This window comes from Austrofundulus limnaeus, unplaced genomic scaffold, assembly GCF_001266775.1.
Source record: "Austrofundulus limnaeus strain Quisiro unplaced genomic scaffold, Austrofundulus_limnaeus-1.0 Scaffold90, whole genome shotgun sequence".
NCBI lineage: Eukaryota > Metazoa > Chordata > Actinopteri > Cyprinodontiformes > Rivulidae > Austrofundulus > Austrofundulus limnaeus.
The window spans coordinates 138,578-149,775 of record NW_013952492.1 but is presented as its reverse complement, the minus strand read 5'-3'; the positions used below and the strand labels follow the sequence as shown (position 1 = coordinate 149,775).

General features: G+C 40.8%; 1 protein-coding gene across 1 annotated transcript in view; it reads right to left on the bottom strand.

Moving 5' to 3' along the window:
- The window catches only part of LOC106520279 (membrane-associated guanylate kinase, WW and PDZ domain-containing protein 2), a gene marked incomplete in the record, with an annotated part of 91,877 nt that overhangs the window by 34,023 nt on the left and 46,656 nt on the right, over nt 1–11,198 (bottom strand). The window contains 4 exon segments of the mRNA XM_014012256.1: nt 1,727–1,806; nt 4,013–4,241; nt 5,867–6,091; nt 10,291–10,410. Of these exon segments, the coding sequence (XP_013867710.1) occupies nt 1,727–1,806; nt 4,013–4,241; nt 5,867–6,091; nt 10,291–10,410 (654 nt within the window).

The following is an 11,198-nucleotide window of genomic DNA, read 5'->3' as shown; positions in this document are numbered from 1 at the left end:
AGAAAAACAGCGTTTTCAGAGAGAGAGAGAGGGGGGGGGGGAATAAACTGGAGACTGAAAGTTGAGATGAAGGAGGATGAGAGGAGAGGATTGAAGAGATGGAAAACCAGGAGAAGGAAAGCAGATATTGATTCAGATCTTTGCTGAATCCCATCACAAACTAATTGGCCGATCGCAGGCGGTGACACCTTTACTGGGATGGACCTGGTCACACCGGAACAACACTCTTCCTCATATCTGCACAGGACCGCTGCAAGTTTTACCTTAAAGTTAAAAGAAACTCAGCAGCTTTTTCCACTGAACCAAACTATGAAACAAACATCACAAAACAACAACGTTTATGAAAATAAAAGCTATTTTTACTCTATATTTAAAACCATAGTGGGATATGTAAAACCTAAAGGAGGCGAGGTCCGGCATCTTTTAGACATGACTTAAATAAAAAGATGATAAGAAAATACAAGTACAGCAGGATTAGAAACAGAGACACATAAAGAAAGGAAACTTTTCACAATTTAAATAGACATATGAACTTACATCATGTTACTGGATGGGTTTAAAGTCGATAACAGAGGTGTGAATGAAAAATAATACAACGTTATTGATTCCAAAGAACATTTTACGGTACATGATCATTGTTTCGTACTAGAAATTCTTGTGAACTGAAATGTGTCAAAGCTGCTGAAAGTTAAAATGTTCCATTTTGATTACTGATTTATAAGGCCTCTTTATTTGTCTCCTTTGGTCTGGTCTAATGGAGCAGATGATTGGTGGTGGGATTCATTYATGCTTCGATCGTGGAGCTGAAAATGATCAGATCAAAATGTAGCTTAAAAAGTCAGAAATCRAAAAAAAAAAGCTTAGTTTAGTTTGACCAAGTCTGACTTTATCCTGATGTKGGGTCACATATTTCCTGTTTTTAGTTTTTTTTTAAAGCATCAGTGTTGGTGAACTGAATGATGAATTATGATTACAATGGAGTGACTGTTTTTTTTATTTTGTATTATGTAGTCATAATTTGCAGTCGTGTTTTCTGCTTTTTTATTTGAGATTTGATGTTGAAATGATTGTTTTTATTTTTTCACTGTTTTGCTGGCACTGACCCCAGGAAGATTAGTCTGTGCCATGCTGGGGACAAATGGGAATCCTTTGAGTAAATAAATCCTGTGAATAAATAAATCCTTTGAATAAATAAATCAAACAATGTTTGAGAGAGATTACTTGTTAAACAGTTGTTCACATCACTTTTTTTTATCTTATATGGTTAAATATTYTGACTGAAAACATTTGAATTGACTCTTGTTTTGACCTCATTTATGAAACTGTGGTGAATATAGGTCATTATTATGGTCTCAACAGAAATGGGAACTAAAGAAAGGGTTCATTTTTTTTATTTTTGTGATGCGATTCTTGATAACAAAAACAAAAGAACTGCCTGTTTGTTCCGTCTTGATTTTTCAAACCCCCTCCTCTCCGTGTGAATGAATTAAAGTCTTTGGAGAAGTGTGAGATTATCAAACAGCTGGTTATTTTTCTGTGTGATCTTTTCCTGGAGGAAGGGAAAGGCTCGAGCGGTGCGCTCGGTACAGACAACAGGTGCAGAAACAGCAGGAACTAAAGAGACAACACACACTCCTACAAATGCCCAGAGATGGCTTTGACTCGGATCAACACAAATCGAAGCTTTTAGGAAAAAGAAAAAACAAACAGGGCCGTTCAGACTCACCGTCTTCCCTGCACTCCTCCGGCGGTTTGGCCTTCTTTGCGAGCCGCGGATCGAGCCACGATGTAGTTTTGGTGTTGTGACTGGAGGAGAAGCAGAGGTGTGGATGGAGGGAGGAGGAGGAAAAGTGCAAATAGAGGTCAGAGAGAGAGAGACTGATAGAAAGTGCAAAAAAAATAAATAAATAAACAGCAACACGTGTGTTTCTGCATGAGTGCGGTGGATTTCTGAGGTAAACTGAATGCTTGTTAATCCTCTAATTGGTCTCCAGTTGCTAATTAGTAAGGGTGAGAGGAGAGTGGCTTCTGCAGGACACAMCAACACAAATAAAGGTTTACAATTKTGTGTTTGTGTGAGAATATCCTGTCCGATTAGCTGTAAAATCAAATGTTCAAAAACAGCTACAGCTATAATAAAGTTTACACACAATCATACATAAACCATGATTTTAAAGTGGGCTTTGATTTTAAACATTATTAACTCACACTAGATATTTTATTTTAAATTAGAACAAACYGAATGTATAACAGCTACTTGCTCCATGGTAAAAACTGCAGCAGTTCATAAATGCTTAATTTGTTTTAATTACTTATTTCTCTATAGTCTCACATATAGAGTCTGCTGCTAAAGGCCCTGTCTATAAGGTTTTATACAGCTTATGAATAATTTGTCTAACACTGAAGAAGTCTACAATGAAGACAGAATTTAAAAAAGCCTTTTTTGGACGAACACATACTGTAAAGATGATTATTATATATGAATGTATAAACTAAATGACTARTTTATTTATAATTCAATGGCTCTCTTGTTTCAGCAGAACAAGTTTAAGGAGGAAGTTCAAGTTTTTTTTAAGTGGGGTTGTGTGGAGCACCTATGAGTAGTCAGTATCTCAGCTGTAGCAGGAGTCAGAAGAAATTCAGATGGAGTCGAGTTAACAGCAGTTTCTACTTACATTTTTAACTTTTAAAACAGTTTAGGTTAAAAGGTTTTTAACTGTTTCCTTAACAGTGCTTTTATAACTTGTCTTCACTATATTAATAGCATATTCTTTACGGCATTGTGTAACTACTGTACTCTTAATTTTAGCTTCATGCTAGCTTTTTCTATGTTTAGCTTTAGACACTTTTAGCTTCTAAAAAGCCTTTTGATATGCTTTGATATGATTTCTGCTTCTTTTAGTTTTAACAACTCAGTTTTAGCTTCTTCAGCAGGTTGTAGYGGTCATCAACATTCACCCTGCATTCTCACAGAAAAACGTCTTTTCTCCAGTTCACCACAKATTTTAATATAATGCTGYGTTTMATTTACATCGTATTCCCAGAACTGGTAAATGGTAGTGTCGTCATTTCCCAACAAACCATATGAAACTGTATTCCAGTTAGCCAACAGGTGATTGTATTGCTGCCTCTAACCTAGCTACAATATAAACGACAAGAAAAGAGCTCCACTACAGAGGTTATTCAAATAAACACTGATTTTAATACGGACAGTATTGCRCAGAAAACACACTACTTGTGCGAGTGATTAAACATGCACAAAAAATTAAGAAAGATAATTAACAGTAAAAGTTACAGAGTAGCCACCATCTTGAAATTGAAACTGGGGCAGTCGCATTTCTTCCACTTTACGAGTGGAATATTAYCACTGGAGGGGGCATTCCAGTTTAAATTTACCTATGGGAACAGGGAAATTACCACTTCCCAGGACTACTGGAACGCAGCATCAGTCACAGTTTGATGGAAAAGTGATACAGTTTAAAGTTTATAATCGAGCACTTGGTTGAACTGTTTTCGTTTTAGGGCTTTGATTAAATTCTGAGTATGAATAGCTTTTAGCTGGACTCCTCCATGAGAACTTCYTGATTCTCCAAACTGAGATCGCTCTGACTGATGCAGGTAAAGCAGATTTTACTCAGAAACACTGAACACAAACCAGATTTAAAAAGTAAATTAATGAACTGAACTGTCCTTTAAAAAGGAGTTAAGATCTGGATGGAGGCAACAATTAACAGATTTCAATGCTTTGAGTACAATTTTGACACTTATATCCTGTTTTTAACAATTCTTTCACCTTTTTAAGGAGTATCTTCCACTCACTGATTTTATTTTGATAGTTAAGTTTATGTTGTTGGATAATTTACATGCTCAGGGGTTTTTAAGATTTGCTGTTTATGAGAATCCATAAAGTTACAAAACAACAGCTTCAGAAGATGTTTTATGTCTCAAACTACATTCTGTACGTGTGAACAAAGACACTTTCTTTGGGAGACAAAACAGATTTATCCCGTACTCTATAAAATAAACTTCTCCCTTCTCGGTGTACGCCATCTCCCAGTTGTCCGGCAGAGGACCCAGCTCCTCCTCGTCTACATCTGGGGCCTTGGAGGGCGATTTGGAGGGAGATTTGGGGGCCTCCTCCCCTTCTGTAGCGGGCTCAGACGATGCTGCGGCCTGGATGGACCCTTCAACCGCAACCTCCCCAGAGGCGTCTGTGCTCTTGTCCTCGTGTTCACTCAACTCTGCGGACCAGGAAAAGCACACAAACAAATGCAGGCAGAGTTACTCTCACATGCAGACCTGAACGCACATCACACACGGCATGCATGATGAGTCAGAGTCGAGCCGCTGCAGAGCTATGAACCCCCAGGAGACGGAGGGAGAGGGGGGGTAGGATGGAGTCTAAGAACAATCAGCACGAGCAGAAAACAACATGGAGATGTCAGAAACTGAGAAGCAGGAGAAGACAGAAACTACAGGGGTCAGAGACTGAGTCAGAAAGATGAAGAAGAAAAAAATCTGGTGGCGTCTGAGGCAGAGGAAGAGTGACCGAGGTCGAAAATCGTTTCAAATTAAAACTATTTTTAACGGGATGAGTATCATCCACAACATTTAATGTCAGAGTTTTAAACTGAGTTCATTATGTTGGAGAAAACGGTGTTAGTCAGCTTAGTTAAATGTGAAAAACAGCATTATGCTCAATACAATATCACAGAATTTTCAAGCAGTCCAAGTATGTTTACAAATGACCCTCAGCTACTACCACATCAGATTTCAGCTGAAGAGTTGGAGCCATTACTGCGTTGGCTAAAGCCAGGCCATCTTGAATTGGGTTAATCAGTTACAGATGGACGTACAATCATCACTTCAGGCTAATGAGACATTTTGCCAAAAACATTTAATAAAGTTTTAAATAAACATCTAGTTCAATCAGTTACCATTAAGCTTATGTGTTGGGATGAGTCTCAGCTACTATCCCAGTAAATATCAGCTCAATATTTGCAAAATTTACTGAATGAGTCAATTTTGTGTTGCAGAAGGTCAATTGGGTGTGGCGGCCATCTTGAATTTGGTTGACTGTGAAAATTAGTCAGTTGTAGATGTTTACTCTAAATTTTAATTAAAAGCTTGTCTGCAGTGTTTTAAGATTAAAACTAATTGGTAACATTTGGAAACTTCTGACAGGAAACTAATAAAAACACGACGTGCTTCAACAACAGACACACGGAAAAGGAGGAGACAGACAAGAGGCCAGCAAAGACACAAAGATATAATGACGAAATAAAAAAACAGGAGGTCAGAAGGGTGAGGATGGCAAGAGGGAGGAGGGGAGGGAGAGAGGAGTGTTGGTGTATTATTAGTAACAAGGACAAAAGCCAGTGGCAGAAAGACAACAAGAGAGATGGAGAAATGAGAGAACAGGAAGATGAGAGCAAAAGTCTTCATGACACTCCAGCCAGRGACTAAAAATGGACACATTAAGGTGCCCTTGTTCAGTTGTTACATAAGGTTAACCTTTGTAGTTCACACCCATGTAAGCAGGCTCTGTTAACATTTGTAAAAAAGAAAAAACGCTCAGGGTGCAGTTTGTTTTCTAGAGCTGCACACAGAAAAGGACTTTAGAAAAGAAGAAACTTGATTTCTTCTATTTGACCGAACAAGGAAAAATAAAGGCTCGTTCCTCTGGTTTGATTCAATCAAAGCCACAACAGATCCAGAACTTCCAGCCTGGCTTGCCTCTCGCCGACACAAGATGATGATGGAAAACCTCTCTGGTGGAAATGAGCCCACTCTCGGCGGCGAGACGATGAAAAACGAGGCCCCGGGAGCCGTAAATTGACTCTGCCCTCTTTAGCTCTGACGGTACCTGGCGTGATAGCCACCCCATTGCCGTTGACGACGGGGCTCTCCTCCTCCTCCTCCTCGGGGGGCTCCATGCTGGCGCGCTGCTCCATGTTGCTGACCGACTGGTTCCTCTTTCTCTTGCCCTGGGCGCTGGGCCGGGCTCCGGGCAGCAGGGCCTCACTCACATTCAGAGGAGGGGCTGCCGGGGACGGCTCCGCTGGAGGTTTTGGCGTGCCGTAGAAGTTATCTGAGGGCAGAGAGCGGACACACAGGCGTTAGAGGCCTCGCAGGCCTGAATGGCTCGTGGCTTTGACGAGATTATTGCCTTTCAAATTGTGAAGAATGAGCTGTCTAGACAGAGCAGAGAGCAGATAACTAGGCTGAACTGCTGTCTGGTAACCAATCATTTTTAATACAGGAAGTCCAATCAATACCGCCAAACCTGCTGGCTCGTGTTTCAGGAAGAAACTAGGATTAGTTGAAAACATCAACCTGAATCCAGGCATGTTTCATCAAACACACACATCTGAGTCACTAAGCAATCAAACAAAAAMGACAAAAGGAAATATTCCCTTACATAAAGCTGAAGGAGAACAAAATCCATCCGCCCCACGTGGAAATCAGAATCATCAGTTCGCTTCTGTTTCCTTGTTTTGTTTGTGAATCAGAAAAGAAAAAGCTTTTATATGCAGGAGCTGAAAATCAGATTCTTTATCTTTCAATCATGATTCACTCGAGCCCTCAAATTCTTCTGCAATATATTAGAAACAGATACAAACTGAGATGTGCACAAAATGACAACGCAAATTTCCAGGTTTCAAACCTTCATCGAGAGTTTTACCTAATTTTGGTCTTTTGCTTTGTATTTTTAATTAAAGATGTATTTAATTAAAGGATTTTAGAGAAAAACATTAGATATTCTGGTAACAGAACAGACACAGARTTGGAATTTATTGAATGCGTACAATTATACGAGTTATTTTCCAAAGCAGCTCTGAGTTAAACCCAACKTTTGCTGCAGAGGTAAATTTTCTGACTCACTAGTTTGCTGACTCTGGAAGCCCTGACCAGCTGTCTGCTCCTCTTAATTAATCTCACTTTTCTTTAACTGTTGCTTTGGACAGAACCGGCGCAGCATGCTCAGAGAGGGATTATTGCACCGTTGGGAGAAGGGACCACAGACACACAGAGCGTGAGGTGGGTTCCATCAGATATAATTAAGATCCTAAACAGCAGAGATCACCTTTAATGTGTTAGAGATTTTTATATATATATATATATATATATATATATATATATATATATCACTAAAATATTAAAAAAGCCTTTTGCTACTTTCTCAATTTTTTTGTCTAAAGTTGCAACAATGTGTCTGATGTTGCATCAAACTGTTAAAAAGCTGCTTACAGTTTGTGTGTGGGTTTATGTAACTGCTTTTGTTAAGCACCTGTTGACTTTTTTTAATAAAAAGCCCAACAAAGGTAACTTTACTTACTCAAATTAAAAAAGTGGACAATAGAAATGTCCAACAACTGTGAGAAAAGTGATTTCTCTGCATGCTAGAGTTCATTAAACACTAATCTATGAGCTTTAACAGCTGAACATAATAAAAATAATGCTTCTCTTGGTTTGAATCACCTTTTACTTTTCATCCAAATGCATTTTTTCAATTGAAAGGTCATTAAAAGACCAAGAAGTGTTGAACATTCAGGTTTCTGCAACATAAATGTCTCGATTCCTCAGAGAACAAAACAGTCTAATCGTTTTTATTGGACTACTTTCTGTCCCAGTATTTATATTTATTTTAATTCATGTGCAATTTATTGCTTCATACTATAGGCTTTTATTTATTTTTTTAATCTAAGCCTGCACAAAATCTGCTCTCATGTTTGTTGACAAGGAAGTTGTGAGACAAAGTGTTTTGTTCTGTAATCCCATTTGTAATCCTTWTAAAAAGGAGTTCAGGTCTTAAAGAGGTCAAATGTTTTACTTGAGAGTTTGAGATAAAAGACTCGGTCCTGAACACTGAGGTTCACACGAGGATTGGTCCTGGATAGAGGGTACAAGAGGCCGGTAAYTCCCAGAGGAGTTACCAGGTTTCCTCTAGCGTGGACTCAGTCCAGCATCACACAAACGTCTCTGCTTTGTGTTTTTTGTTCCCGTAAACGTCACCCATCACCTCAAACCACGGATTAAGTCGTATTTGGTCAAGCTAAACTAAACATATCAGACTCCTGGCCTTTTTAAGCTACATATTGATCCTCCTGATWTCGTGAGTGTTTCCAGAGATACAACTTGTAAAATCACTTTTAGTTTCCTCAGTTAGCACATTTATCCTGCTGCTCTCAAAATAAATTCAACACGTCCTGTCAAAAAATGCAGATGTGCGTAGAAKCAAACAGAGACTCAAGTATGACGCTGCAGGAGCAGCGGGACTCCCGACCAGCGAGAGCTTCAAGCTAACCAGACGAGATGCTTCAGGGAAAGTAAAGCACATCAAGAGATGATTGAGACCTTTAAGCATCACGCCAGTTTCAGAGCAACAACCTGACTGCCTGACGTGCCTGGAGGCTTCTCAGTTTTTCTACACTTATATCCACCATCAGCTGTGACTCACTGACATACGTAACACAAACAACACTAGCAATACTGTTATCTTAAAAAAGATGAGAATTTTTTGATCAGAGATATAATAACCTTACAATCTAATGATCAAGTGACACTTTTTGTCATTTCAAATATAAAAAAACATATTAAACCTACATCTTAGAGATTAAACCTCAGCGGCTGTGAAATGAGAAGGTCAAGTCTACAGATGCTGTWTGTTTGTGTGACCATGAGCTGCATCATTACCACAGTGATACATTTTACATCACGTGCCTTCAGTTGTCTTTTCACGGTATAACTTCACAAAATTCTGTATTATTAAAACGTTACATGTAACAAAAAAATAATAATAATAATTTGGGTTTAGCTCCAGCATCAGTGCTTGTCATTGCATTTGATTCAACATCTCAACRCAGCACAAATTTCATCAACTAAGTTGGTAAGCTTACATTTAAAAACAAATTCTTCGGTCTGTGAWAAATTTCCAAACTCCACAGTAAAAAAAAAAAAAGGTCAGCCATCTTCATTTTTCTGTTTAGTTTGYTGACGGCACAATCAATCCTGGTATATTGTCAGCCATGTAGGATACTCAGAAGCAGCCTACGTTTTTWGGGTTTTGTCGGCTGCATGAGTAGGTGCCTATGAATTGGGACAGCAGTAGGGGGCAGTGGCATACACGGCCGACAAATGCACCCTACGCCGGCTGTGACAGTCGTGAACGGTGGGATGATGATATTGGTTCTGCTGCACCGGCCTGTGGGTGGTGGTAACGCTCAGGTTGAAACAAACATTGAAGAAGATGAGTTTCCAACATTTTGTCACTATTTTCTTCATCATAATTATCTCATTGTGGAGCTCAGATCCAGTGAACTCAGCTCTCTAACAGCTCGTCAGTGCAGGACGATGTTGGCTCTTCCAGCTGGATTTAACCGGCGGCAACACAGAAATGAAGTCAGTCTCTCACTCTGTGCTTTGTGTGTAAGTGTGCTGTAAATAATCCATCCTATTCCCCAAGGAATGGACACTGGTCAGGAGAAGTGATGATAAAATCAGTCTGTGCAAGGTTAGCTTGCAGTCGTGAGCAGACATGGGCAGAAAGAAAAACAGCAAAATTTACCTCAAATTTTCTAAACGTTTCTAAAATTTTTGTGCAAACACAAAAAMATCAGAAGTCATCAGCTCAATTTTACTTTAGCATGTCATCCAAACCTAACACCTTTCCGTTCTTACCTCAAATCTTCCCTTCTCTTGTCTTCTCGTTCTTAATTTAATGCGAGTCAGAAAACGAGTTGCAGCACCTCCAGTGCAACCACTTAGAAAGAGGCAGCTTCTCCCAACGGGCATAACTAAGCTCTGTGTTCAGGGGAAACATACTCTGTAGACACACAAATGTAATGTGTGCAAGAAAGAAAGAAGCACACACATGAACACACACACACACATGCCTGTAGCCCCCTTCACATGCACACATTCACACACAAACTGTGAGCGAGCTCAGCCGCTTTTAACATTTCTTCTGGGGAAATGAACCAGCAAATCCTCCATCTGTAGATGTAACCCTGACAGTGTAGCAAAGCAGGGATGCGCAGACRTGACGTGACGTGAAGCTGGCATTAGTTCAGCCGACACACACGGAAATATTCTGCACTCAACAGCCATGAGAGGAAGCTTTAATGCCGGCTTTGTGTTAGAGCCGAGGCTTCACGTTTGTTTATCACCCGACACGTCTGATTAATCAAGTAAAGATATTCACAGAATATGCTTCAAAATAGCTCCGAGCTCCCAGTTTACTGCTCCCCAAGCACCTGCGCTCGTCTTGCAGAGGCTCCCACGTCTCACCTTCATAGGTTCCGCTCTCTAACAGGGCTCCACTTTGCTCCAGTTCCATAAAACGCTCCACGCTCACGAAATTGTAGTCCACCCCAGGCACCTCCCCCTCCTTCGGCTGCCTGGTGGTACCTGCCGAGAGAGAAAAACAGAGGGGTCATTACAGCCAAACAGAACACTTGAGAAGAAAAGACAGGAAGGCGGAGGAGAAGAGGCCGGACAGGAAAAGACGGCAATCTGAGGTTACGGAGTGTGTGAGAGGACGTGGGAGGGTGAGGGGAAATGGAAGTGAAGAGGCTGACTGAGGAGTCATCGCTTGTGGTCGCCAAATCCATTCACACAATTCTCCGAGAGTGACAGTGAGAGACGAATGTAAGGGAGCAGCAAACAGCAAAACACCATCGCTCTGTGCCGACGAGCCGATCGGATGCCGCTTCAGTAATGACTGAATCAATATGGCAGTTTTAGCAGGCATAAGTCAAAGCCTTCTTACACCGAGCACAATACTGCGCCCATTGGMTCACTGCGGAAGCAGCGGGGATGCAGAGGCGCCACATTACCATGCAGCAATTAGAGCCTTCCTACATCAGTGGTCTGGAGATCTTCATCAGCGAGCAGCCGCGGCTCGGCTCGGCTGCGTAATGGCAGCGAGGGGAGTTTTGAGTTTAATGAGGTGATGTGTTTGTGTCTCTGCCAAGTGGACTTTCAGCTCAGGCTCAGTAAAGTCTGCTGCTGTTGATCCCTGCTCTCCATCGATCACGCCAGAAAACAGTCACTGGCCTGGCCCGAGGAGAGAGGCTGCTCTTTTCCCCAGCCTCGGGCCCACATCTGAAGGTGGATTGATCCGACTGTACGGTGGGCAGCAGAGACTGAAAGGTTTGTGGCAGGAAAGAGCACCAGGGAAACTGAAACATGTACAG